Source organism: Anser brachyrhynchus (genome assembly GCF_964034855.1).
Source record: "Anser brachyrhynchus genome assembly, chromosome: 7".
Taxonomy (NCBI): Eukaryota; Metazoa; Chordata; class Aves; order Anseriformes; family Anatidae; genus Anser; species Anser brachyrhynchus.
This window is the reverse complement of record NC_137701.1, coordinates 31,932,410-31,959,371: the sequence shown is the minus strand read 5'-3', so window position 1 is coordinate 31,959,371 and position 26,962 is coordinate 31,932,410. Positions and strand designations below refer to the sequence as shown.

The window sequence follows — 26,962 nt, the reverse complement described above, 5'->3', positions numbered from 1 at the left end:
GACATCACCGGGGGCTGCTCCTCCCGGAGACAAACCCGGTGCTTTTTAGGGGTTTGCCACCCCCCACCCCCCTACCCCCCGCCCTGGCCTGTGTGTTTTGGCCAGGGGGGGACCCGGGGAACCGCGTCCAAGAACGGCCGCTCTGGCACGGAGACGGCACGCAGGGCCGGCGGGCAGGGGGAGGGCAGCGCGTCCCCCTCGCTGAATAAACATGGGCTGGCCGGGGCTGGAGGGGGCTTTTCCAGGCTGGACCACACCCCGGGGGGCTATTTTTTGCCATGAATGAAGGGGCTGTGTGCTCGCCGGGCAGCCTGGCCTCCTGCCGCTGCGCGGAGAGCAAGCCCGACACTCAATCCTGCTGCCTGGCCGGGGCCCAACATCTGCGCTGAGCAGCTGGGCACTGCCCGTGGGACACCTGGGCACCGCGGGGACACCTGGGCACCTGCACGGCTCGGCACTGCCCATGGGGACGCCTGGGCACTCTCCCCACCTGTAGGGGCACCGGCTACCAGCCCCAGGTGGTCACCATCCAGAAGGGCCACCTGTCTGGAGGGGACACCTGCCCCCTTGTCCCCCGGACGCCGTGGTGCCGTGCCGGGCACGCTGCTGGCTGCAAAGAGGAAATTGAGGCTGCCACCAGGCAGGGGGAAGCGGCAGTGACTCAGTGGCGGTGCCAGCAGCGGTGCCAGGGCTGCCGGGGCGCGCCAGACCCAGTCCTGCTGGCCCTGTGTGCCCGGTGAGACGCCTGAGTCAGCCTGGGGGATTAGCCCTGCTGCTCCCCCTGCGTTTCCTGCTGCGGTTTCGGGTGAGGACGGGGCAGCGTCCCCAGGGGACGTCCCCATGGGCTGCCCCTCCGGCTGGGTGCGCCCACACCTGGGAGGAACTGCGAAGCCACCGGGGCAGGGCGGCCCCTGCCTGCAGCTCAGCCCGGTCCCGAACGCGCCCAGATTCCCCCCAAAGCCCCTAATCTCGCTTGGCTCAGCCCAGGGCTGCTTCCGCTCCGAGCCCTGTTATCACAGCTAATCCCCTGCGCGCTGAGTTTGGGGCCACACTGGGTGCAAGGTCCCCTTGGGTCCCCCTCGCCACCCCCAGGCTTTGCTTTCCAAGAGGTCCAGGGGCTGCTCTGCTCGTCCCCCCTGCCGCTGGCGCCAAGCTGTGGTTGTGCCCCCCCTGCCCCGTGCTCCCAGCTCCTTGGCCAGCCTTGTGGCCCCAGGGGAGCGGTGAGTGTTTCTTGCCGTGAATGCATGGCCTGTCTTTGCCGGGTGGAGCTGGGGTGCAGGATCCCACCCGCCGCCGTCCCTTATCGCCGTGTGGCACCCATGTGATTCATCAGGTGTGGCTCCGTTTCCATCACCCCACTTTGCAGGAAGTTTCCTGGCCAGCCCCCCGCGTGCCCTGAGCAATAACAAGGCAGGATGAGCTGGCCAGCCTTCCTGAGAAACCCTACAATAACAAACCGGCGCGATGTGTCCAGCTTTCCTGGACAGACAATAATAAACCGGCATGAGCTGGCATGCCTTGCCGAGGAACCCTACAATAATAAGCCCGGGTGATGTGTCCACCTTTGTTGAGCAACCCTACGGCAACGAGCTGGCACGAGCCGCCCGGATCCCTCGCAGAGAGGGGTCCCTGAGCTGTGCCCTGGGAAAACCTGGGGTGCTGGGCTGGGGCGGGGGGCTGGCCAGCAGGTCTCCGTGCCTCCTGCATCGAGTCCTCCCAAGCCCTCCTGCCTTGCCAGGACCGGGTTTAGGTGTCTCTTTGCCAAGCCGGCACCCGACTCACGGGCTGGGTGCCCGTGGTGGGCAGCATGGCTCCTCTCCGAGCCGTGCCCGTGGGGACCGGAGCATCGTGCTGCTTGGGGAGGATGCCAATGCCTATGCCCTACGCCTGCGCTGCCGCCAGCCCTCCTTTGTCCCGGGTTTGTCCCTGGGAGCTGGAAGAGCAGCGGGAGGGCAGGGCAGGGGCAGGACCCCCGGCATCCCCGCGGCCGCCCCAGCGCGGAGGCGGCACAATGCGGAGCCCCCTGCGCGCAGTGTCTGCGAGAAAGGCTGTAACCCAAGCCGTGAAAGCAGCACAAGGGGGGGAAAGAAAAGGGTATTGAGCGGCGGGCTGCTGCGGTCGCCGGCCAGCATAGACCGCCGGTTGTTAAGCGGGTGCCTCGCTTGCAAAGGCTGCCTTGATGAAGTGTGAGCCGGCACTTACGGAGGGACGCGGGCAGGCATTCTCGCTCCATCTTCCGCTCACAGTGCCGCTCTTTATGCGCCTGACATTTGCTCGCTGGAAAGGCCAGCGAAAATCGGGGGAAAGGAAAACATCACCCGCAGCGGGGCCCGAGCAGAGCCGGGAGGAGCGCAGGGCCGTGCCGGGCTGTGCCGGGCCGGGCTGTGCCGTCGGGCTGCCCCGGCTTCGCCGCCCGCTCTTCCCCGGGGTGACCCCGTCACCTCTCGGCAGCTCCAGGCTGCCTTCCCCAGCCGGCACAGCCGCTTCCTGCCAGGTGTGCGCGGCGCTGGCTCCGTGCCTGGGAAGCCCTGGCCATCCTGCCCCTGCCTGCGCCACGGGACGAATTGCAGCGCCCGGCGCCAGCGTCGCTGCCGGCTGCTGCTCCCCGTCCCCCGAGGGCGGGCATGGCACGAGGTGCTGGGGGCCGCGGGGTCAGCCCTCGGGCAGGTCCCTCAGATGTCCTCTGCCGGGTTGTGCGGTGCCCGGGGCGTGCTGCAGGCTGGGGTGGGTGGGTGCGGGTGGGTCTGAGACGGGGAGGAGGGCTTGAGGTGGAAAGGGTGTCAGCGTCCAGTGCGGGGCAGGTCGGGGTGCTTTGGGGCAGCTCGGGGTGCTTTGGGGAAGCTCTGCCCCAGTGGAGAGGGTGACAACCCCACAGGGACAGGAGCCCAGGCTTGCTGCATCCCAGGGGGATGAGCTGCCCCTTTCCCTGCCCGTGATCCCAGCACAACTCCCCCCCCTCCAGCTGTGTCCTCCCTTCAGGGGAGGATCCCTTGCCGTTGGTATAGGCTGGCCAAGCGGCTAGCACAGCTCGGTGCTCATCTCTGTGGATCCCAGGGTGGATCCCAGGGTGGATCCCTGCCCGGTCTGCGGGACGCCGGGAGGACCACGGGCAGCGATGCCCAGCGCGCCATGGGAGCGCACAAAGCCCGCGGCAGGGGAGGGTGACAGCAGCGTGGCCACCAGGCACAGGGACGCCCCAGCCTTGGGGCCATCCCCCTGCCCTCCACGGGCTGCTGCAGCATCACCAGCCCCTGCCCGTGCCAGCGGGGCAGAAGCAGCCGTGCCCATCACTGGAGAGCCAGCGTGCCGCTCCCGGACCACTGCTCCACGGCACCGCCGGCGGGGCCAGCCCGGGGAAGCCGTGCCCCCCCCCCCCCCCCCAGGCCCACACCCCTTGGCTCCCAGCCCCGGCAGGAATTATTAAGTGTGCCCCTGTGGAGCATGTGCTGAGGCTGGCCACGGGAATGTGGGCAGATCTGACATACAAGCCACAGCAGCCAGGCTGTAATTTCCAAACAGGCCCCGTTCGCTCTGTTTTCCAGTTAAAAATATATTAAAAAATAGGAATGTGGGGTTGGGAGCAAAGAATGTTGGTAACCGCTTCGAACGTCTGGTGTGATAATGAAAGGGTCAGTCCCCGGCTTTGAGCACGACCGATTTAGACTCTGGTGCTTGGCACCGGCGCGGGGGCCCAGCCAGCCTGCAGCCCCGTGCCAGGGGACGGCGACGCTCCTGCGCCGGGGGCATGGCGCTGGGCTGGGTGACGTGAGCCCCTTGGCCACGCTGGGTGGCTGGGGATGGCTCTGGCACCCTGCCTGCTGCGTCCACCTCTCCCCACCACCTCCCCACAGCAGAGCCCTGGGATGGGGGCACCGTGCGAGGCTGGGTTTCGTCTCCCCGTGAGCTGCCCCGCACCGTGCCGAGGAGCGCAGCCCGACGCGCATCCCAGCCCCGGCATCAGCCTCCCCTTCCTGGGGCAGCCCCCCCGCCCCGGCTGGGCTAATCGCGGTTCAGCGTGTGCTGCCGAGCCTCCCGTGCCGGTGTCGCAGCCTTGAGTCGCTCCTGATACCGGGCACGGCGCTCGGCCTTGCGGCCAGGTAGTCATAACACGACCGGAGGTCGGTCCGCCGCCGTGCCCCCCGCCAGCTCCCCGGGTATCGCTGCGGGGGGAAACCTTGCGGGCACCCCCCCCGCCTCCCAGCACCCTGCTCCTGCCTCTTCCCGGGCCTCGGGCGTTGTGTTTATCCCGCAGACAAGCGATCAGAGGAAAACAAGGCACCGGCAGCCAGGGCTGAAGTCGCAGCGGGGACAGCAAGCTGGCTGCAGCAGGGTTTGGTCCAGGGATGCTCTGGGGATGCGGGGCAAGGAGGGAGGGCAAGCGCCCGTCCCCAGGGCTTGTCCCCCACCTCTGGGGACACCTCCTTGTCCCTCTCAGCCTCCGGGGCCATCAGGCGGCCGGTGGCTGGCACAGCACGCTCTGCTCCCTGCCGAGGCAGGGCTTTGCAGGGAAACGCTTCCAGCCCCGGTTACAAACCCGTTTCCCTTGGGGTCTGCGTCGCGAGGGCGAGCTCCGGCAGCCCGCTGGCTCAGAGCCGGCCGGTGACTCCCAAATTCCACCCCGGGCTTGTGGCGGCTGCATCCGGAGCTGGGCCCTTCCCGGAGGCATGGGCAGGGGGTGCCCTGCACCTGCGGCCCCGTTTCCCCCCCGGGGACCCTTCGGCGGTGGGGACACGCTGTGAGCAGTGGTGCCCGGGGGCACTGACCCGCGCGGTGCTATCTGGTACACTTTGCTCGCTCCGCCGCCGGTCCCGGCTTTTCCTGGGAGCTGCTGTTTGCTTTTCTCTGAATTATGACTCCTGCCTTTGATCTGGGCTGTGTCGGCCACCCGATGCCAGCCCCTCTGCTGCCTTTGAAGTGCAGTCGCCTTCCCAGCGTCGGGCGCTGCTGTTGCAACCTCGGGTGCAAGCCTGGCACTGTGAGGCTGAGCCATCAGGGCTGGCGCATCCCAGGGGTGTCCGAGGTGCTCAGCATCCCTCCTCCTCCCTGGCACCTCGTGCTGCCCGCAGCTCGGAGGCCGGGCAAAGAGAATCGGGAGGTTTGCCCTCTGGCTGGCAATCCCAGGGCTGCTGGCAGGGCGCTCGGACCAGAGCATCGCTCCCTCCTGTGGCAGTGGGCAGGGCCACAGGAGGTCCTGCGGAGAGGTTGGCCAAAAAGCAGACCCCAGCGGCGTGCGTGTCCTGCAGCCGAGCGTTTTTCACGCCTCTGCTTCCAGCCGGAGGGCTGAGACCTGCGGGGAAGGTGCCTTTCTGGCCACCAGCACCGGCATCAGCTCCCTGCCCGGCGGGGAGCACCGGGGGAGGTCTCAGCCTGCCCTTTTTGCCCTTGGGAAGCCGGGCCCACGCTTTGGACTCTGGCCTTGAGTGGGTCTGAGCGTCCCCATCCCCTCCCCGCTCCCCTGGCCGGGAGAGGAACCGGCCTTATCTGTTACACTTTGTTCTCCTGCTGTCTGGGTGTGGAGCCGAGCAGAGATTAGTGCCAGACCTTTGACACACACACACACACACACACACACAACCAACCACACATGCACCACTAACCACACTCACCAGCACGCGAGTCCAGCTGCGCACGCAGCCCCGCGCGCACACACTCGCTCACCCGCACACCCGCACAGCTGCCCCTGCACGTCCCTGCCCCGAGCCCTCCCTCCGCTGCGCACAGGCGCTTCCCCATCCCTGTTGGTGCACCCGCTTGCTTGCATCCCCTTAACGCTCCCTGCAGCCCCTTCCCCTGCCGTGCCCCTGCCCGGGACCAGCAGCGTCCCCGGGGTGATGGGAAGCTGAGATGAGATGTGGCGAGTGCATCAAGAAAACGTGTGCACAGCACCAGGAGCCGCTCGGGCAGCCGGGGAGCAAACCGGGCACCCGCCACATCTCCATCACCATCCCCTGCCTGTGCTGGGGCAGCTGCTGGGGCCACCGGGGCGGCTTGCGCTGCACGTGTAGGAGGTGGCTGTGGTGAGGCAGGAGCTCCCCGTCCCCACCGTGTGCCCGGGGTCCTGCCCGTGCCCAAGGCTTGTGCTCCTTATCAGCTCATCCTCTGCGCTGCTCCTGCTGGGGGAGCCGCGGCCCTTCCCGTGCGATCTTATCGCCGGCGTTTCATGAACGGCTTGCAGGCAGCGGCTGTGCTGTCCTCCTCCTAGCGGGAAAGCAGCCGGTGGGCCGAGCAGGTGTGTGTGCGTGTGCATGAGCGTGTGCTTGGCAGGGTCCGGCTCCTGGCGGGTCGTTTCCCAATCCCAGCGCTGGCGGCTGGTGACGGTGTCCCCGCTCTGTCCCGCAGAGCCTGCCCCAGATCTGCGGTGCGGGGGACGGGCAGGCGTTCGCCTCGGCCCTGCAGGAGCTCTACACGGCGGTGACGCTGCAGGAGGCCAAGCAGGCTCGGAAACGGCACCGCTCGGGTGAGGAGCTCCTGGATGCGAGGCGGGGGCGCGTGGGGCACCCCTTGGGCGAGCCCCCATCCCCGGAGAATGGGAGCGGGGACCTGGGTGGGGGCAGCCTGCCCCTTGCACGTGTCCCCCTGTGCTTTGGGCCGAGCATCCCCTTGCTCCCGGTGTGGGTTTGGGCGCTGCCGCGTGCTCCCTCGTCTCAACCCCAAATTGCATCTCTTTGCTCCTGGTACCAGAGGACGCCGAGGGCCCGGCGCCCGCTGCAGAAACCTCGGGGCACCCCGACCTGCCACCGCAGTCCCCGGAGGACGAAACGGCGTCTGCGAGCGAGGGAGCCACGGTGAGCACGGCGCTAGGAACGGCCTGGCCGTGCCAGGGGCTTCCCAGGCTGGCAGGGAGAGGGAGCCAGACACGGTGTGCTCCTCCTGGCCCCAGCGCCCAGCCTTTGCCCCCCACACCACAAATCCCAGCCCCGTGCCCGTCCAGGGCATGCTGGGGGGCTCAGCTCGCTTCCCACCACCTCCTACCCCCTGCACCCTGGTTGGGGAGCGTGTGGGCTTGTTGCACACGTGTGTGATGGTGCACATCCACCACATGGTGGGGGGGGTGTCACTGCTTGCACACGCGCACCCATCCCGTGGGAACCCCCGCGGGGCACTGACGCTGCCCCCCCTCTGCTCCCAGCTGCCCTCCTCCCCGGTGCAGAAGCCCCGGCTGCCCGTGGCCAAGGCCAAGCCGAAGAAAGCGAAGGGGCTCTTCAGCTGAAAGGTCGCTGCCACCACGTGAGGACATCTGAGAGAGGCGGAGCAGAGCACGGCGCACCCTCCGCCTCGTCTGCACCTCCCCGGGGACGCTGCCTGGGCCGTTCCCTGCTCCCGAGCTGCCTCCAGACGGGGACGTGAGCACCTCGTCCCCTCGCTGATGTCTCAGGACACTTTTCGGTGCCTCTCCCCGGGTGCAGCTCCCAGGCTGCCCACATTGGACAAGAGGGGAGCGGGAGGGCTGCTGCTGCGGGGGTGCCAGCAGGGATGCTGCGGGGCTCCAGCAGGGAACGGGCTTGGGCTAGGAGACAACGCACCCTGCTCCCGTGCTGGCTCGCATTAAAGGGCTGTGTCCAGGTGACGTGTCCCCTCCTCCTGCTCTGTCCTCCCTCAGCCAGCAGTGCCCAGACAGGGGTGCGCCCCCCCCCGTGCAGATGGGTCCCTCAGGCTGGTCCCACCGTCCCAGGGGCTTGCGGTGGCTCTGGATGGTGAGGAGCAGATGGGAACTCAGGGCTGTGGGGCAGAACGGCAGCTCCCAGCCCCGGCTGAGCCTCACCCTGACCAGCAGGGTATGGGGTGGGTGCTCGTGAAGGAGATCGCTGAGTCCTGAGGGCAAAGCATGGGGCGGGAGCCCAGTTTCCCCTTGTCCCAAGCAGGGGACACACCGTGTGCCAGGAGCCAGGCGCAGCCCCTCCAGCAGCTCCCCCAGGGTCAGCGGGCAGGCGCATGGGGTTAATCCATGCTCCGGCCTCCAAGGGGCAGGGGACAACCAAGCACTGAAAGCTTCCAGGCCTGGGAGCAGCCCTGGAGCGGGTTACAGATGCTCTCTGGACACAAAGCACCACCTCTGCCCCTCCATTCCCTGTCCATCCACCCATCCACCCATCCATCCATCCATCCACCCATCCATCCATCCATCCATCCATCCACCCATCCATCCATCCACCCATCCATCCATCCATCCACCCTCTAACCCTTCCTATCCTCTTCCAGTCCTTGCGTCCGCGTGCTTCCTTTGGAGCTGGGCTGCCACTCCTGTGCCCAACCAGGTCCCAAAATAGGCAGCAGGGCTGGGCAGCACCGCACACCGCAGGGACCCCTGCCCCTGCCTGCCCCCGTCTCCCCGGGGCTGGGCTGGCCGCAGCCTCGCTGCCCGCTCTCACGGGCGGCGAGGGGGAAACAAAAACATCCGGAGCAGCCCCCGTGTCTGTGGAAGGGGAATGAAAGGGCCTTTGCAGGGCCGCAGCCGGCCAGTCCCAGGGCGAGAGGTTTTTATATTTCCTCTCCGAGGGAGCAGCGTGCGGGGCAGGGTGGGTGGTGGGAAGGGGAAGCCGCGGGATGGGGAGCTTGTGCCGACAGCCGTAGCCGCCTTGTGTCCTGCCTTCTGCCATCTGCCAGCATCTTACATGGGCAAAACAGCACCCAGGAGCTGACCCCCCCTCGGGACAACCCTTGGTCTGGGGCTTGGGGCAAGGACCTGCTGCAGGGACAGATCCTGCCCCGCTCCCCCCGGGCACGGGAGGGATGGGCCTGCAGGAGCGGGGATGAGGGTGGGCAAAAGCAGGAGATCGAAGCTGTCAGCGGGGAAAAAGAGCTCTGCTGATGCCCCCCAGCCCCCAGCCAGGGCAGGGCAGGGACCCCAGGCCCTGTGGCTCCGGCGTGGAGCCCATCGGTGCCTGCCTGGCCCAGGTCGCCGCCGGCTCCGGGGAGTGTCACCGCTCATTGTCCCATCCCCGTCCCGCTGGGGTCTCCTGCCCTGTCCCCACCCCCTCCTCCCTGGAGCCGGCTGGATTTGAGCTCCCGACACACATTAAAGGCCACAAGTTCGGCCTCGGCCTCCATAAATTTGATTCCATAAATATTAGTTTTCGCAGGGTTTAATGAAGCCGTTATGCCGGGCACGGCCCAGCACCCCGACCCGTGCCCTTAATAAGGGCTCTGTGGCCTCGATTAAAGGGACCTTTCAATCGCTGTCAAGTATTTTTAGAAAAGGAAAAGAAAAAAAAAAAAAAAAGAGGGGGAGAGAGAGAGGAGAAGAAGACGACCAAGGCAGCGAATAGGGAGAGGAAAATCCCAAACCCGTCCGGTGCAAAAATAGAGAAATAGCACCACCTAGACCGACTGCAGCGCCCGGCTCCGCGCCTGCCCTGCGCAGCGCCCGGCTCCGGGCAGCCCTGCGGGGCCTGGGGGCAGCCTGAGGGATGCGGGGATGGGGCTTTGTGGGTCTGGGGGAGAGGGGTTTGGGGATGGGGGCCTTTGTGGGTCAGGGAGAGAGGGGCTTGGGCAAGGTGAGGACGCAGCCGGGAGCAGCGCGTGGGGACCGTGCGTCCTGGTGGTGTCTGAGAGTGGCCGAGTGATGCGGGAGGTGCTGTGGGGCCCGCATCCCTCCCACCTCTGCTGGAAGGTGATTCCTCCCCGTGCCCCAGTGCTGCCGCTGCCAGTGCCCCTTCCCACTGACAGCCCTGGTTAGACAGACCCCGATCAGCCAGCAGCCCCGTGCAAGGTCCCCCCCTCACCATGCCCGGGGGTCCTGTCCCGCTTGGCCCCATGTGCCAGCAGGCTCTGCCCAGCAGGGACACGGGCTGGCATCGGGAATATGGTGCTGTGGGCGGTGCTGAGCTCACAGCTCGCTTTGGCTCCTCTGGAAGGTGTTGCAGAGAGCTGGCAGTGTCCCCAGCACAGTGCCACCCCGGTGACCCACCCGAGGGCTGGGGCAGGACCGGGGGGGGGCTGCCCTTCATCAGCAGCAGGTGTCAATGGGCAGGAGTGATTTCGGGTGTCCCCATGCAGGAGCCCTGCAGTCCCTGCTGCGCGGGGACACAGCGGGCTCTGCAGCCACACTGTTGCTGCTCACCACGGCCAGAGCCGATGCAGGATGCTGGGGCCCCTGCATGGGCAGGAGCCGTGGTTGCAACCCAAGTCAGCTCCCCGCCTGACTTTGGCTGTGTCAGGTCTGGGAGAAACAGCCCTGCGTCCCCGTGGGGAGAGGGTACCGGTGAGGGCAGAGCCAGGCTGCTGTCACCCTGGGGCTGCGGGGGGGGGGGACAGGCACGTGTGACATGCACGCTGCGTGTTGCAGGCTGCAGCGCTCCTTCGGGTCTGGGTTCGGGTCGCCGGGAGCCGTAGGACGCTTCTCCCTGGCGGTGTGCTGCACCCTCAGCGCTGCCCCCAGACACTCCCGTTCCCCGCTCCTCGTGGCAGCGATGAGCACGGCGGGGAGCTGGGCTCGCTCCTCGTGGGAGTGCAAAGCAGCCTGGGGGACCTTGAGGACTTAAGCCGGGCTCTGCTTCTCCCGTGCCTGTGATGCACAGAGAGCCGTGCCCTTGCCGCAGCCCCAGGGAAGGCAGAGGCGGGGCTGGGGAGTGGTGCTGGGACAGGTCTCTGCTCTGCCTGTTGGCTGCCTTAGGATGCTCTGCTGGAAGAGGCAGCTGAGATGTGCAAGTGTTGTGGCTGGGGGGGCTGCTGGCCAGCCCCTCTTGCTCCACCACGTGCGGGTGCAGCAGCAGGACGCCCACGCCGTCCCACGCAGCGGCAGGGCTTCGCAGAGCTCTGGGCACGGCTTTTGGCTGCGTGGCTGCAGAGTACAAAACCCAGATGGGGAAACCTCCGGCCGGCTTTGCTCCCACAAGGGAGATGGTCCTTTGGGGCCGTTGGGCAGCAGCATCCCAAGCACATGGGTGCTGCCGGCTGCATCCCTCTCACCCGGACCTCTCGGTGCCGATGAGGCCAGCGCAGACCTGCGGGCAGAGCCGGGCTGCTGGCCGGGCCGCTCCAGCCTGGCCTTCCCGGGTACCCCTTGGAGCTCCCCGTGCCCACCAAAGGGCACCGTGGTGAGGGGGCATCCCCCCGAGGGCTGCGTGTGCAGGGGTGTCCCGAGGCCACCGCCTCACCTGGGGAGGTGCCGGGGAACCAGCGGGGTGCGCGCAGAGCCCTGCCGGACCCCTCCCCAGCGCACAGCTGGGGGAGAACCGGGGGGGGCCCCGCGAAGCCTCGCTCCTGAAATCAGGGTGTTGTATTTACTTTCCCCTTTTGGCAGCTAGAAGGGGAAGCCCATCCCAGCCCCTCATTGTTGTCTCAGCGAGTTAATCAGATGCCATAATCCTGTTGTGGAAATATCGGGCCTCCCTGGAAACAATGGGGAGCGAGAATATTGTGGTTAAATTTCAACCAGCTGCCTCCCTGCTCTGTTTGATCCCCGCCCGCAGGCCCGGGCCCCTGGCGAGCAGGCGGCGCGGCGGGGGCCGGAGCCCCGGGGGTGCCACCCCGTGCCCACGCCGCGCCGGGGGAGCCCCCGGGGGGGCGGCCGGGACAAAAAAAGGGGGTGCGAGGAAGGGGGGGGGGGAAGCTTGGCGGTCCGGGAGCGTCCCGGGGCGGCCCCGGGGGGCAGGTGGCGGCGGGCGGCCCGGCGGGGTGGGCTGCGGGCCCCGGGGCTCGGCCGGGGGGAGGAGGCTGCGGGCGGCCCGGGGCAGGTTCCGCGGGGAGGAGGCGAGGGAGGGAGGGCGCAGGGAGGCTGGGACACGGGCAGGGTGCGGTCCTGGCGGTTCCCGGTCCCGGATCTCTTCAATTTCCCCTCTCACTCCTGCCCGGGGAGCGGAGGCAGCGGCGGCTCCGGTCTCCTGCTCCAGCCCCGCCGCGCTGACCGCCAGGGCGCAAACCGCGGGGGGCTCCGGGCAGCGCCGAGCCCCGCGCCCCGCAAGCGGCCGCTCTCCTGCCAAAACAAACGGCCCTTCGCTATTTATTGCCGCCGCCGGGGCACGGCAGCTCAGAGCGGGCCGACACCGCCACCGGGCAGCCGGAGCGCACCCGCGCAGGGCACCCGCTCCTCGCCACCGCAAGGCACCGCCGCCGCCACCGGCACCGCCACCGCCACCGCCGCCGCCACCGGCACCTGCCCGCCGGCTGCGCCCCGCATGGGGAGCCCCGGGGCGGGCGGAGGGAGCGGCGGGCGAGCCTAACGGGGCCCCCGGAGCCCCCGGAGCCGCCGGTCCCCCGGGCCGCCCCGGGGCCGCCGGGCGCGCCATGAAGCCGGCGCGGCTGCTGCTGCTGCTGAGCGGGTGCGCGCTGCTGCTGGCGCCGGCCGTGCGCGGCTGCGGGCCGGGCAGGGTGGTGGGCAGCCGCCGCCGGCCGCCCCGCAAGCTGATCCCCCTCGCCTACAAGCAGTTCAGCCCCAACGTGCCCGAGAAGACGCTGGGGGCCAGCGGCCGCTACGAGGGCAAGATCGCGCGCAACTCGGAGCGCTTCAAGGAGCTCACGCCCAACTACAACCCCGACATCATCTTCAAGGACGAGGAGAACACCGGCGCCGACCGGCTCATGACCCAGGTAGGGCCCCGCCGCCGCTCCCTTCTCCCCCCCCCCTTCCCCTGCGCCGGGCACCTGCGGCCCCGCTCCGCTGCCGCCGGTGCCCGGCCGGGTGCCCCGGCGCGGCACGGACGGGACGGGGAGCTCGGGAGCAGCACCCCGCCTCGGTTCGCCGAGCACCCCGTCCGTCCCCCGAGGTGGCAGCGCCCTGCCCGGCTTGTCCCCGGCCCGTGTCCCGCCGTCCCCGCGGTCGCAGCACGCTGCCGCGCCGTGCCTCCGGCCGGCGGCTCCGGGACGCGGCGCTCCCCGGTGGGGCAGCACCCTGCCCCGCTGCGCCCTGCCGGCCCTTGCCCCTCTGCTCCGCGTAGCGGAGGGCAGAGCTGAGCCTGCAGGAGGAAGGGGGCACGCAGAGGAGCCCCAGGAGCGCCTTGGTGGCCTCGTCCCGCGCTGCTGCCGAGCCCCCGTGCGGAGGTGTCCCCGCTTCTCCCGTGCCCCCCGGGTGGGACGGTGCGGGGAGCCCGGCGGGGGGCAGCCCTCGGCTGGCAGCGTCTGGGGAAGGGGAGAAGCTGTCGGTGCAAACGCCCTGCCGAAGACGGACTGCAAGTGTCCTGGGCCGGGGGAAGGAGGGGCACGGGGGACAGAGGACGGCAGCAGGCGGCGGGGGTGATGCTGGACGAAGGTTACTCTGTGTTTTAATATTGCCAGGAGAATGCCTGAGGGTTTCAGGAATGCAGATAAGGAGCCACACGGCCTTGCTAAGAAACCCGGCCACCAGCTTCAGCACTGGGTTACAGCCCGAGCGAGCTCCTGGGGGAGGCGGGGGGGAGCCGGGGCTGCCCGCTGCCCACTGCACCCCCTGGTCGGGGGCTGGCAGGCGGGTGGGTGAGCTCCTGGCGGCAGGAGCCAAGCAGGGCTCTGGCCGTGGACTCTGCCCGAGGTGTTGGTAACAAGGAGAGAAGTGGCTTGTGTGCCGGCTTGGCAGCTCTGTAACCTCATGTGCCCCAAGGGGCAGGTCCCTGAGGGCAGACGCTGTGGCACGGGGTGGTTTTCAGACCGGGGGCTGCAGCAGAGGGGCTGAATCCAGCCCCCCCCGTGAGCTGCACAAGTCATGACTGCTGGTCACTGGAGCCTGCATCTCCTGATGCAGAACAGCTCCTGGGATGCTGAGGAAGAGTGAGCTATGTTGAACGAGTGACATCGCATGGCTTGGATTAGAGGCAGGAGAGCACCTCTGGCTGCGTTTGCCCATGAGACTGCTCCCACCACCTGCCCTGCCCCAGGCAGTGCCCCTGCCACCCCCCCAGGACCATGTCCCAGGCTCCGTGTCCCACCTGCCAGCCCTCTCCTCCCTGCTGCCTTGCTGGCAGGGCACCTGGAAGCTCCCTGGGTCTTCTCGAAGGTTACGTGCGCTGCCCAAGTGAGGGCTCTCAGCCCTGCACAGTCCCTGCCACTGCACATCCGTGCACGGATGGGCACCGTGGTGCCTGGGGCAGCCAGGCAGAGGGCTGTCCCCGCCGCCTGGCACGACTTCTGGCAGCTCGCTTTCATCCCACAGCCCTCCGGGCTCGTCCCTTGGCCCCTGGCTGTGGGAGATGCCCCCAAGCGTGGGAGCTTTGGCACCGTGCCCCGCGTAGCTATGGGCTGGGAAAGGCCATTGACCCAGCTCCTTGTCCCTTCCCCCAGTGCCTTGGCTTTTACTGCTGTTGACTCACTTCAAACCTGTTTTCTTTCCCCAAGTCCAAGGGTCTGGGTGTCCCAGGCAGCCTGACGATGCCGCCTGCTTGGGGGGGTGGGTAGTGCTGCTCTCTGCCCGCCTTCCCTTTATCGTTTCATCTTCCTCAAGAATTCCAGTGTGTTTGCTCTCGCTGGTCCCACTCGGAGGTGCTGAGATAAGGCTGGAGGCAGAGCCTGCCTCACCTCTCCGCGGCAGCCTGGCCCAGGAATGTCCCGGGCCCCCTGCCCCCACGGTGTCCCTACCCCAGCCATCACCCCGTGCAGACACCGGTGTGGCGACCGTCCTCAGGGCAGTGACAAATTGCTCTTGGGGACCTCAGGAGAGGATCTTGGCTCCCTCTGGGAGAAACTCCACCTGGGGACAGGTGTAGTGCGATCCTTCTTCTTCTCCTGGCCACGCTTCGGGCACGGGGGGGCGGCTGCGAGCAATCGCATCCCACCCACAGCCCCTGCGTGAGGCTGTGGTCCCACCTGAGTGCCCCAGGGTCCCCGGTGGCCGTGTCATCTTGGCGCTGTGCCTTTCCTCCAGACCCGCTGCCTTCCCAAAAGGGTGACACCCCGTGCCGTGGGACAGTGCAGAGCCTTTACGTGTGGCTTGGAGGCGTCCGGCCGCCCGTGACACGACAGGGACGGGCTGTGCCCTCCCTCACACGCTGCCACCACGCGCCTTCCCCCCAAGCCCCGCTGTCTGCCTGTCTCTCGGGTTTTCAGCTTGGACATCCCGGCCCCTCCCTGGTCCCCAGGGATGTTTTAGCCCCCCTGGGCTGCCCGCTGGGGACCGCAGCCGCTGGGATGAGCCCGGAGAGGGGACCAGAGGCTTCTTGCGCCGCTCCCCGTCGCCGCCCGCTCCCTGCGCATCGCCACCTGCCCGCCCTCGCCCACCGCTGCTTGTCACTGCTCATCCCCGCCCGGTCCCTGCCCTCCGTACCTGCTGGCTGCCGGTCCCTGCCCGTGCCCTGACACCTGCTGGCCGCCAAAGGCACAGGCACAGCCGGTGCCGGGTGCTGCGGGGACCCTGACAGCCCGGGGAACAGGGGTCCCGCTGGAGGTGGCACTTCTGGGGACAAGGGTGGCACAGCGGGGTCCCGCTAGGACAGGCTGGCCTGTCCCCAGGGGCTGGTGGCGGGCGCTGTGCCCCACCAGGGGACAGAGGTTGGAGGGTCTCGGGGGGCGTGCAGGGGCTTTGTCCCGCAGGGAGCACCCGGAGGAAGGAGGGGTCGGCGGTGAGGGCGCAAGGGGGGACCGGAGCGGGGTGGCGAGGGGACACCTGGAGCGGAGACCGTGCAGGGGATGCAGCGGGGTGCTGGGGGCTTGCTGCCTGCCTCCGCAGGGCAGCCCCCGGCCCCAAGCCCCCTCTCTGCCAGCAGGAGCCTTGGGAGCTCCTTGTGCCATGCGCAGAGTGGCACCACGGTGGTGTTTGGTGAGGACAAAAGTCGCTCCCCTCCCTCCTCCTCCCCTCTCCTGGGCACTGTTTGTCCAACACCTTCCCGGCTTATCTCCCCACACCCAGGGAGCCACGAGACGAGGGCAGAGGCGCTCCCCCGCCCCATGTGGGGCAAAGACCTGCCTGGCACTGCCCTTCCTGGGGCCTGGACCATGCCAAGAGCAAGCGGGGTTCCCTGGGAGCGGCAGCACCCGCCTCCCCCGGGGCAGGAGCTGGTGATGGGGGACGGGGTGAGGGCCCACGTGCTGGGGGCAGCTCCCCGCAGGAGCGGTGCTGGGGCCTTTCTGAGCCAGGGGTTGGACCCAGCGCCAGGTTTTATAGCCTTGGTTCATGCTCCCTGGGACAGCGTCTCATGACCCGCTTGTGTCGCTGCCACCGTGATGTCCTGCGGCACGGAGTTCCAGCTCAGCGGTGACAGCACGAAAACATCCCCCGCGGCGTCTGCTTTTAGCCTGCTGCCCGGTTCTTTCATTTAATGTTTCCCAGGACTTGCCCCGTATGGGACCTTAATGGCTCCGCCCCCCCCCTCTGGTTTCACAGAGCTCTCCTGTACCCCCCCACCAGCTCTTCCTGGCCGGGCAGTCCTAGCCTTGCTCACCCAGTGCCGTCAAGGAGCTCCTCAACGCCATGAATATCACTTTCTTTGCACCTTTTCCGTCCTCCGTCCCCTTTGCAGCCAGGGAAGGGGCCAGCAGTGCAGGCTGTACGTGTGAGTCAGGTGCACAAGGGGCTGATGCAAGGCTGGAGCAGGTCTGGAGCTGCAGCTGGGGACGGAGATGTTGTTCTGGGGGAAGCGGCCGGGGCGCCCAGGCATCCAGGGCTGGCATCCTTGGGGTTGTGCTTTGGGGTGAGAAACCCCGGCAGGGCAGGACGAGGCAGGACTCAGCTCGCTTGTGTGACCTCTGTGGCAGCCCTGGGGCTTTGGGACCTGCTGTTGTCCCCCGGGGTTTCCTTGTCAGCTGTTTTTCTCTGTCCCTTGGCTTTGTGGAAGCATGGTGGGGCGCAACCTGCGAACCAGGAGGGCAAATCCCCCATCCCAAAAGCTTTTCCTGACTCTGCCCCTCTGCCCCGCAGCGCTGCAAGGACCGCCTGAACTCCCTGGCCATCTCCGTCATGAACCAGTGGCCGGGGGTGAAGCTGCGGGTGACGGAGGGCTGGGACGAGGACGGCCACCACTCGGAGGAGTCGCTGCATTACGAGGGCCGAGCCGTGGACATCACCACCTCGGACAGGGACCGCAACAAGTACGGCATGCTGGCTCGCCTGGCCGTGGAGGCCGGCTTCGACTGGGTCTACTACGAGTCCAAGGCGCACATCCACTGCTCCGTCAAGTCAGGTAAGGCTGGGGGGGACGGTGAGCGGGCCTGGGGGACGGCCCCCCTGTTGCAGCGTGCCATGGGAGCCCGGCTGCTGGCTGAGGGGGGGCTCCTGGGGGGGTGCTGGCTCCCGCAGCCTGATTTCCCTATCCGGGGCAGGCAGCGGGGCAGGGAGCGAGTCACACCCCTGTGGGACCACTGCCGTGGGGCAGATTTGCCATCAGAGCTGTCTGCTGACCCCCCAAATCCACCCGCCTCCTTTTCCCACCCCGCGCCCCCTTTTCCCCCAGCCTGTCCCCCCTGCCCTTGCGGTCCCTTAGCCCCCACCCGGGGTCTCCTGCGGCCACCGGGGCATCATGCAGCAGGGACAGGGACACCCAGGCAGGGACAGGGACACTGAGGCAGGGACAGGGCAGGGTGCTCTGGGGTCAGCTCCATGCCGGGGAGCAGGGCCGGGGGGGTGCCGGGGGCAGCGGGAGCTGCGGGAAGCCGGCCGGGGCCGGGTGCTGCGGTCGCTGCTGTCGCTCGCTTCTCCGGTACGGTGCTGAAAGGGGTTTCCGAGGTGTGATTTTATGGGGTGCAAGGCCCCCCCCCGCCGAGGGAGGTGGTGATGGGGAAGCTGTGCCCGAGGCCCCCGGAGCCCCCCCCGGGTCCCTTCCCGGCTGCGAGCCCGGTGCCGGCGGCGCTGCGGGCGTGCGGCAGAGGGCAGCAGCGGCACACGCACGGCGGGGACGCGCAGCCGGCCCCACGCCCTGGGGCCCTGGGGCAAAAGGGCCGTGCCCACGCGTGGAAAGAGCCTCGGCGGTGCCACACGAGCCCGGCCTGCCCACGGTCACGGTGTGCCCCCCCCCCGGCTGCGCGCACGCCCACGCCCGAGGAGCCGCGGTGGCCGGGGGCTCCCGCAGCGGTGCCACTCGGTGCCCCTCGTCCCCGCGCTTCGCCCGGGCGCTGCGGGGTGGGGTCCCCACGCTCGGCTCCCACCGCACTGTGCCTGTCCTGCTGCCCTAGCCCGCGGCCAGCGGCCCGACACCCCCAGACGCCAGGCTGGCCCCCCGCGCTGACCCGCTCCCCCGTGCCGATGCCAGGACGGGCGCATCTCCGGCCCGCGATGGACGTGGGGCGACCGCGGCGCAGAGAGGGAGCGACGCACCCCCGGAGAAGAGGGACGAAGCGTGGGCCGAGGACCAGGGCTCCCGGTGCCCGGAGGGGCTGGCCGGAGAAACGGGGCCGGGATCCGAAGCGAGGACCGTGACCCCAGTGCCTTGGGGCTGGCCGGAGGAGTGGGGCTGTGCCCCCGGAGAAGGACCAAGGCTCTCGAAGCCCAGGATGCTCCCCTGGACTGACCGAAGACAAACGCCACGGCCCAGGCAGCCGAGCGGGGCCCTGAGACCCTGGAGGGCTTCTGGAGGCTGGCCAGAGCCTCGTGGCTCACAGCGGCTCCCCGGGGCTCCGGGTCCCCCCAGATTTATCCCCAAAGCCGTGGGGTGTGTGGTGGAGCCTGTGGGGTGCCCATCCTGGCCCCCTCCAGAGCTGTGTACAGAGGGCAGCCGGGCTGCCCCTGCCTCTTAGTAAATGGCTTTTATTTTTGTACGGATGGCCGCGTGGCCTGTTGTATGTATTGCGTCTCGTCGGGTCCCCCCTGCACCCGCACACCCCTCCGTGCCCGGTGCCTGTGCCCCTGCTTCTGCCAGGTGCCCCCCTTGCCCTCCTGCCATCCCCCCCCACCCCGTGGCTCTGACGCCTGCCTGGGGACGTGGGGTGCAGGATTTGGGACCTGTCCCTTGCTGGGGAGCAGGCACGGGGCGGACGCTGCACCTCGTCTGAGCAATAAAAGGATTCTGTCCCAGAGATGGATGCCTCTCTTCATGGGCCTGGGGGCTGGGATCTGGCTCTGCCCGAGGCTGGGGAGGGATGGGGGGGCAGTGCGACCTGGGGGGAGGCTGAGGGGTCAGGTGGGGACCCGGGAGAGGGCCCCAGGGGCTGGGAGCTCGAGGCTGGGACCGTGCAGGGCCAGGAGCTGGAGCCTAAGCGAGATGTCCCTGGCAGGCAGTGGGGGGGCATCGAATAGACCCCAGGACAGGGCTGGCTGTGCCCTGGGGGAGCCGGGGCTGCTGGGGGGCTGAGCATCGCTCCTTGGGAAGCCGGGGATCCCCTGCCAGTGCCAGCACCTGGCTGGATGTACCCTGGGCGCTGGGGACACCCGGTGACTTGTTTCGCCTGGAGAGGGGCAGTCCCCCTGTGCCACCGCCCCAGGGGACGTGTCCCCAGGTGTTCGGGTGCTTTGCCTTGTGATTGCTGCTGGCGCGGCCCTGCCCAGCAGCCTGGTGGCTTTTCCCTGATGCTGGCCGGGGGTTTTGACACGTCCCTGCAGCTGAGAGAGGGCTTTGGTGCAGGGAGTGCCAGGCGAGAGGGCAGGCAGGGGGAGGAGGGGGCTGCAGCAAGGGGTGGGGGCGAGCTGCGGTGCCGGGCGCTGCGCCCTGCCGCCCTTCCTTGTTGCATCCTCCCCGGTGGTGCCGTGGGTGCTGCACTGCAGCGCACGGGCAGGCAGGGAGCGCCCTGGCACCCAGGGAGCAGCCACGCGCTCTGCTTCTCTGCCTGCCACCAGCACGGGGCTCTGCACCCGCTCTTCAAACTTCGGGTGCCCCCGCACCCAAGGGGTGTTCACCCTGCGCTTTGCAGCAGGGCCGCACTTTGCGCTGGCTGCTCCCTGGGCCAGGCAGGTTTGGGGACCCTGCTTTGCAGAGTGGTCACTGTGCCCTGGCCCTGCATTGGGAAGCAGGTGCTGGCACACACAGCAACCCCCCCAAACGGCGCGGGGGGGGGGGGGGGGACCCCAGGATTGTGCACAGGGGAGCCGTGCAGGGTGGCGATGCCAGAGCAGCGGGCAAAGCCGGGCAGCACGGGGGTCTCTGCATGTCACAGGGGAGATGCTGGGGGTCTCGCAGACGGGTAACCCTCCTCTCCTCTCTCTCCCTGCGCAGAGCACTCGGCTGCTGCGAAGACGGGCGGCTGCTTCCCCGGCCGGGCGCTGGCGACGCTGGAGAACGGCGCCCGGACGCCGCTGTGGGCGCTGCGGCCGGGCCAGCGGGTGCTGGCGATGGACGGGGCCGGCCGTCCCACCTACAGTGACTTCCTGGCCTTCCTGGACAAGGAACCCCGCGCCCTCACCGCCTTCCACATCATCGAGACGCGGGAGCCCCCCCGGCGCCTGGCCCTGACGCCCACCCACCTGCTCTTCGTGGCCGAGAACGCCTCGGCGCCCGCCGCCCGCTTCCGCCCCACCTTTGCCAGCCGCGTGCGCCCCGGACACTTCGTGCTGGTGGCGTCGGGCTCGGGGGGCTTGCAGGCCGCCGAGGTGGTGGGGGTGAGGGGCCGGACGGACGTGGGGGCTTACGCCCCGCTGACGAGCCACGGGACGCTGGTGGTGGACGACGTGGTGGCCTCGTGCTTTGCCCTGGTGCAGGAGCACCAGCTGGCCCAGCTGGCTTTCTGGCCGCTCCGGCTCTACCACAGCCTGGTGGGGTGGCCGGGGGCGCAGGGGGACGGCGTGCACTGGTACTCGGGGCTGCTCTACCGCCTGGGCAGGCTGCTGCTGCCCCCCGACAGCTTCCACCCGCTGGGGGTGCCCCGGGTGGAGAGCTGAGGGTGCGCTGGCGGAGGAGGTGGCCGCGGGGCGGCTCTCGGGGGGGGGGGGGGGCGGCACGGGGACGTGCCCCCGGCAGAGGGGGGGCAGAGTGGGGGGGCTCCCCCCGCACGCCTCCTCCGCGCCCCCTCCTCGCCCCCTTGCTGGTGGGGGGCGCCCCCGGTGGGATCCACATGCTGCTATGTGTGTGTGTGCGTGTGACGTGCGTGTGCGTGTGCAGGGTTAGCGAACGGCGGAGGTCTGGCAGACGAGGGGGAGCAGGGCCCGGAGGGGCTGGGGGGGCAAAGGAGGGAGCTCCCGGCAGCTTACAGCCCGGCTGGACCCTGCGGGGAGGATTTGGGAGGGGGGTCCCGGGGTGCTGGGTCTGGGGGGCGTGTGACATTCCCCCTGGGGCTGGCACAGCTCTGGCACGAGACCCGGACTCGGTGGCACGGGTGCTGCCGGTGCAGAAGGCTGGGCAGCGTGACCCAAGCTGCCCCATCCCAAATCCACACCTTTTGCACCCCAAAGCTCAGAAACCCCCCCCCAGGTGCTGGAGCAGAGCCCTGCCTGGCCTGACCTCCCGCCCCCCCCGGCACCCCAAACCCTCAGGGTATCTCATTGCTGCTCACCCGGGCTGGGGGTCTGGCCAGCGCCCCCAAAAATCCCCCAAAATCCCAGTTAGAGCCTCGGCCTCCCTGGCAGTGGAGGTGGTGAGGGAGCCGGGGGGGGGCTGTGACCGGCACCCCCCCCCCCGCGGCATCACGCGCCTTTATTTATTTATCTGCTCTTTGTATGTACCATGGCCGGGAGGCATCGCCGGCGCGTGCGGGGGAAGGTGGGACCGGGAGGGGCGGGCAAGCTCTTTGTTTGGGGGCGGGGGTGGGGATTTATTATTTTTTTATTATTATTATTATTATTATTTTAATGAAAAGCAGAAATTATTTAAAGATTATTTTAAAGCACAGTTTTTATGGTGATTGTTGTCCGGGGCAAAGCGAGGGAGCACGAGTGGGCAAGTGTATGTTTGTCTCTTCACTGGATGTACCTTTCGTGGTCGGGGGCACGGCCCAATAAATCTGTCATCTCCCAGGAGGGTGCTCCGAGCTCTGCTGTGGGGGGACCCAGCCTCGGGGGGGGGGGGCATTGCCTTCAACCTGCAGCCCCCAACTTAGGGCAGAGCAAGCTGAGAGCCACCCCCGGGTGGCTCCCCATCACCGCAGCCCCCGTTACCCCGGTGCTCCCCTGGGGACGGACCCCCCCCTGCGTGGCGCATGGGGTTCTCCCCATCGGCTTGGTGCTAACAACCTCCAGCTCTGTCCCCCCCACCCCGAGCCAGCCCCGTCCCCCCTCCAGCCCACCCCACACCCCCGTGCCCCACGCGGGCTCCCCGTGCGCCCCTGCCCCATCCCCAAGCCTCCCCGTCCCTGTCCCACAGCGGGGCTGGGAGCGGGGTCCCCCCCCCCCCGGGGTCTTTGCCCAGACCCCAAAGCACGGCGAGCGCGGAGCAATCCGGCAGCGGGCTGTCAGCGAGAGCCCTCCTCACCGCGGCTAATTTAAGGGCTCGGCGAGGCGGCTGGGCTAATTTAATTAGGTTCTTATTACAGAGAAGGACAAATTGGTCCCCCGGGGGGGGGGGGGGGGGGCGCGGGGTCAGGCCTTGGAGAGCCGCTTTATGGAGTGAAATTTCCATCGGGCTGCCGGCGGTGCCGCGGCCGGGGGGAGCCCGAGGTGGGGGGGCTCTGCTCCAGAGGGGATGCTCCGGCCGTGCCCCCTCGCAGCTCAGCACCAGCCCAGCTGACAGGGGCAGGCACCCCCCCAGCAGCACCGGTTGTGCCCTTCAGGGATGTCCCGTGGTGTTGGGGGCATCTCCAGGCCCAGGGTTTTAGGGTATCTGTGGGCATGGGGGAAACGATCTCTGCCCCGTTAGGAGGCTGCTGCAGGGCACTGCGGGCTGCTTTGGGGTGGAAGCGGGGGAAATGTGGGGTGCTGGCTCTGGGCTGCCCCCAGGGCATGAAGAGGAAGGACCCGTAAATAAGATTTTGGGCTCTTTGCCCTCCTGAAGCCCTGTCAGCTCCCCCAGAGAGCTCCGTGGAAAGCACAGTGATCCTGGCGGGGATCCCACCGGGGCCCCCACCCCGTCCCGTCCCACCCCGAGGTGGTGATGGATAGGGATGCTGGTGGGTGGCCGGCAGAAGGGCCGGGCTGCCGGGGGGGGTACCACAATGGATGTCCCTCCATCAATTTGTCCCCATTACCATGTGAATGGTGGGCGGGAGGGAGAGGGAGGGCATGTGGCGGCGGGAGAAGCCCCACACATGCTCCCATCTGGGGCAGCGGGCGTCCCCCCTCCCTAAAATCCAAGCCTAGACCCCCCCCCCGGCCCCAAATCAGGGGAGGAGAGGTTCCCACCTCCCATTCAGCGCCTTGTAAAGGTTACAGGGCCCGGCCTTGTTAACAAGGGGGGACCCCAGCCCCGTCCCCGCCTCTCCCGTCTGTCCCTCGCCCCCCGGCCTTCTGCCGTCGCAGCGCCCGCACAACCCCGGCTGCGGGGTGGCAGCACCGGGGGGGTGATGCCGGCGGTCCCCCAGGCAGCGGGCACCGACGTTACCTCGTGCGGGGTCCCAGCGCCGCCCGGGGAGCCGGGCACCTGCAGGATACGGCCCCGGGAACCCCGCCGCCATCCCGCAGTCACCTCCTGCCAGCGGCTGCGGGGTGCCCCGGGACGGGGTGTTGCGAGTATGTGCTCGCGAGGGACCGAGGAAGGATCTAATCGGGGCCCTTTTCCTTAATAAATCATCCCTCTGCATCCCCCGCCCTCCCTCCTGCTCCAATAACTCCCGGCGGCGGGGGCCCCCCAGCCACAACAATGCGGCTAATGGAACGATTTATTTTCCTAATGGTGCTGGTGGGGGAGACGGGGCGGCCGGGGCGGGGGGCAGCACGCTCCGGGGCAGGAGTTTCTAATTAGGGAATGAAATTTGATGTAAGGCTGGAGGAAGATGGATTCGCCGCCTGACAAGGGGCCTTTCAGCTCATCAAAGCGCCCGAACGGGGAGGTAAATTAAATTATTTCTAATTCGTCGCTAACCTCCAGGGAGTCACCCTTCCACCGGCGGAAGGTGGGACTGCTCCCGAACCGAGGAGGTGCTGGGAGGACTGCGGTTAAGTGGAAGGGACTGGGATCTGCGAGGGGAAGAGGCTGCCGAAAAGGGACGGGACAGCGGAGCGGGACAGGCTGCCGCCAGCTTTGCTGCGAGGATGGGAAGGGGAGCGGTGGTGGCAGAGGAAAGAGCTGCGAACGGCCGATAAATCAACAAATGGTTCACCTGGGGCAAGTCCCCCACCCACGGTCGTTGGTCCTCGTCCCAAAGAGACCTGGAGCAGGGCTGAAGCACGGCCAGCCCCAGGGTGGGGTGCTGCAGCCAGCGGCGAGGAAATGGCTCACGAACCCTTGGGGCATCTGAGCAGGGCCAACATTTGCTTTTGAAGGGGTGGCTGGTCCTGAAGCAGGGGCTGTTTCGGTAAAGAGCCTTCTCAGGGCTCCACATAGGTTGAAGCCAACACCAGCGCCGTTAAGGCATGAAAGCACTTTTGGGGGTGTTCTCCTAAATCCCCCGTACTTAGTGTCCTGGGATGGAGACTCTGAGGTGCTACGGAGAAGACGCTCACGGCCTTCCGGCGGGCTGAGCCACGGAGAGGCCTCGCTGTGCCACCCTGCCACCAGCCCCCACAAACAAATGCCAGGGCTACAGCTGGCACCAGCCCTGGCCGAGGGGCTTCTGTGCCAAGCCACGGTCTGCATTCCCTGCAAGATCTCCTCCCAGCACCCAGGGAAGGGGAATGGGGAGGGCAATGGGGGCTGTGCCTCATCGCGAGGGGCTGGGGGGGGGCCGGGCTCTGCGGCAGACCCTCCCCGTGGCTGTGCCGGGCACAGGCGCAGAGCGGTCGGTGCTGACCCAACACTCCAGGAATTTAATTTGTTTAATATATTCCCTGGGAAAGGCAGAAAATAAATAAGTGGCACCTCGCGTGCCCCCATGTCTCACTCTCGCAGCGGAGGTGTCAGCTTAACGAGCCGAAGCCCTCAGCCTGATTAACCAGCCGCTGCTCCCGCTAATAGGGAGCCACGGCGCACCGTGATTGATGTAACGAGAGCGTGAGCCCCCCGGGAGGGGGTACCATGCCCTCCCCAGCCCCCTTGGCACCCCCTTCCCCAGGGCAGATCACTCTGCCCCACTGCTCCGTAGGGCCGGTGGGGCGGCAGTGCCGGGGGAGACGGAGCCGGGGCTGCTTTTGCACCTAGAGGTGAGGACACGAGGGCCTTGGCTGTAATCCATGGACCCCTTTTCTGTGCCAAAAGGGGGAAAACTCTGCCACGCACACACCCCCACACAAACCCTGTCCCATCCTTTCCTCGCTCAGCCCTAGAAGCCCTGCCTGTCCCCCCGTCCTCCCGAGGCACCCCTGGGTGTCACTGCAGGGACGTCCCCAGCTCCTGCCACCCCATGCCATCGCCACCCCCTGCCTCGGGAAAGGGTTAATCAGCAGCCAGGGAGACAGGGTAATAAATGGCCGTTATCTCGTTAATGAGCTGACATTAATTAGAGCCCAAGGTCCTGGGAGGAGCAGCTGATTTATCCAGTCACCCTGGGAGCGGGCTGGGAGCTGACTCCATGGAAAGCCCATTAGCAGGAGGTGAGGCTGTGCCGGGGGTCACCCTGCACCCAGGGCCCAGCCTCGCTTCCCTTCCCTCTGGGGGAGCAGCTCAGGACCCTGCGAAGCCAAATGGGAGCTGAAAATCCTGGAGCTGACGGGACAAATCAGGGGTGCGGGGTGCCCCAGTGCCCTTTGCTGGGGGTGGCAGGGGGGGAGAGTAGGGCTGTAGGCACGGGGCGTGATGTGCTGGGAGCGAGGACACAGGGGTGTACCAGGAGGGTGTTCCCAATGGGCTGTGCATCCCGTCCCATCCCTCTTAAGTGATGCCAGGCCGTCGGGTACGACACCTGTTCAGCCTTTTCTCCAAAAAGCCAAAGCCTGGGGCAAGGACGGGCAACGAGGCAGAGCCCGGGTCCTGCCAGAGCTTGTTTGGTGCACCAGAAGGAGGGGATCTCTGGGTGGCTGCTGTGGGTTTTGGCATCCTATTGCTTCCTCTGGCTCGTTCCACTCCGAGCAGCCCTTCTTGCACCCGTTTGCCATCCCCCTGCTCCAGGAGGGGAGCTGCTAACACGTTTTTCTGCTCAGCCTTGCCACGTCCCATCAGAGATGGGGCTGCTTATTTGAGGAATCGCTTGGCTAAATAAACAGCAGCTCAGAAATCCCTGCAGGAGGCCTGTCTGGGAGGGACTGCGCGGTGTTTGCTCTCCCTGTTAACCCCTTCGCTTGGGGCAGGTACCCGGGCTCAGCACCACGGGGGGATCGTGGAGGCTGGATGCGGTGAGCAGGGGGCTGCGGAGCTCCCCACCGAGCCCGTGCAGTGCTGGGGGATGGAGACGTGGCGATCCCTCTGTCCCTTAGGGCAGAGCTCTGCCTGCTGATGGCACAGCCTGGAGAAGCCCTGGGCAGCCTGCAGCTGGCTCGGAGACCCCCAGGATGGGCAGGAGCAGGCAGACCCTGAGCAGAAGGGGGTGCAGGCAGGGACAGAGGCGCACGGCGCAGCCCGGGAGCAGGCGTGCAGGTGGCTTTGGTGGCACTCCTGGCACTTGCTCCTGCCATCGCTGGGAGACACCTCAAGGGGTTTGGGGAGCCCTGGGGGTGCTGGGCTGTGCGGACAGCTGCTTCGGTGCCTTCTGCAGAGGGGACGGCCACCAAGCAGCCTGGGACACCGGGCTGGCCGTGCCAGGTCTGACCCCGCAAAGCCCGGCTCCCACCAGGAGATTAGGAGCCATTATCTCACCGGGCCACCCGCAGGTGACTTCGGGGCTGTTCATTTTGCCACAAATCACCCCGGGGCTGGCAGTTTATTTACCTTCCCCACCAGCCTCCTGCGGCTTCCCAGAGCCCGGAGGTAGGGGTGGCCTGCGAGGGGCAGGGGAAGGGCTGCAGCGCTGCGGGTGATGGTTAGGGCTCCAAAAATCTGGGGAAGTCATTTCCAAAGGCAGAAAGCCCTGGCTGGAGGAGCAGTTAATCCTTAGCAAGCCTCCTGGGGACAGGGAAGCTCCTGCAAGACTTAGAAGGTCAAGCCTTGGTGGGAGCAAGGTGGTAGAAATCCGTGCCTGCCACCGCCCAAACCCACCAGAACGGCTTGGTGTTAAACCATGGCCTATGAGCGGCCAAAATTATGGGTTAATTGGAGATTAAAACAGCCTCAGCACGGGTCTTGTCTTTGTCTGAAGCCTG

At 67.7% G+C, this 26,962-nt stretch overlaps 2 protein-coding genes across 2 annotated transcripts in view; both read left to right on the top strand.

The window, feature by feature from the left end:
* Nucleotides 1–11,477, top strand: part of NHEJ1 (non-homologous end joining factor 1) — a 38,149-nt gene extending 26,672 nt beyond the window's left edge. Inside the window, exons 6-8 of the mRNA XM_080599778.1 lie at nt 6,340–6,457; nt 6,682–6,785; nt 7,130–11,477. Coding sequence (XP_080455904.1) covers nt 6,340–6,457; nt 6,682–6,785; nt 7,130–7,210 — 303 coding nt within the window. The 3' untranslated portion in view covers nt 7,211–11,477. The remainder of the gene's footprint in view (nt 1–6,339; nt 6,458–6,681; nt 6,786–7,129) is intronic.
* A 708-nt stretch (nt 11,478–12,185) lies between these two features.
* On the top strand, nt 12,186–21,958 carry IHH (Indian hedgehog signaling molecule). Its single transcript, XM_080599772.1, has 3 exons — nt 12,186–12,528; nt 16,760–17,021; nt 19,983–21,958. Exons 1-3 carry the CDS (start codon nt 12,226–12,228, stop codon nt 20,642–20,644), a joined length of 1,227 nt encoding a protein of 408 aa, XP_080455898.1. The 5' UTR covers nt 12,186–12,225; the 3' UTR covers nt 20,645–21,958.
* Nucleotides 21,959–26,962: the final 5,004 nt, after the last annotated feature.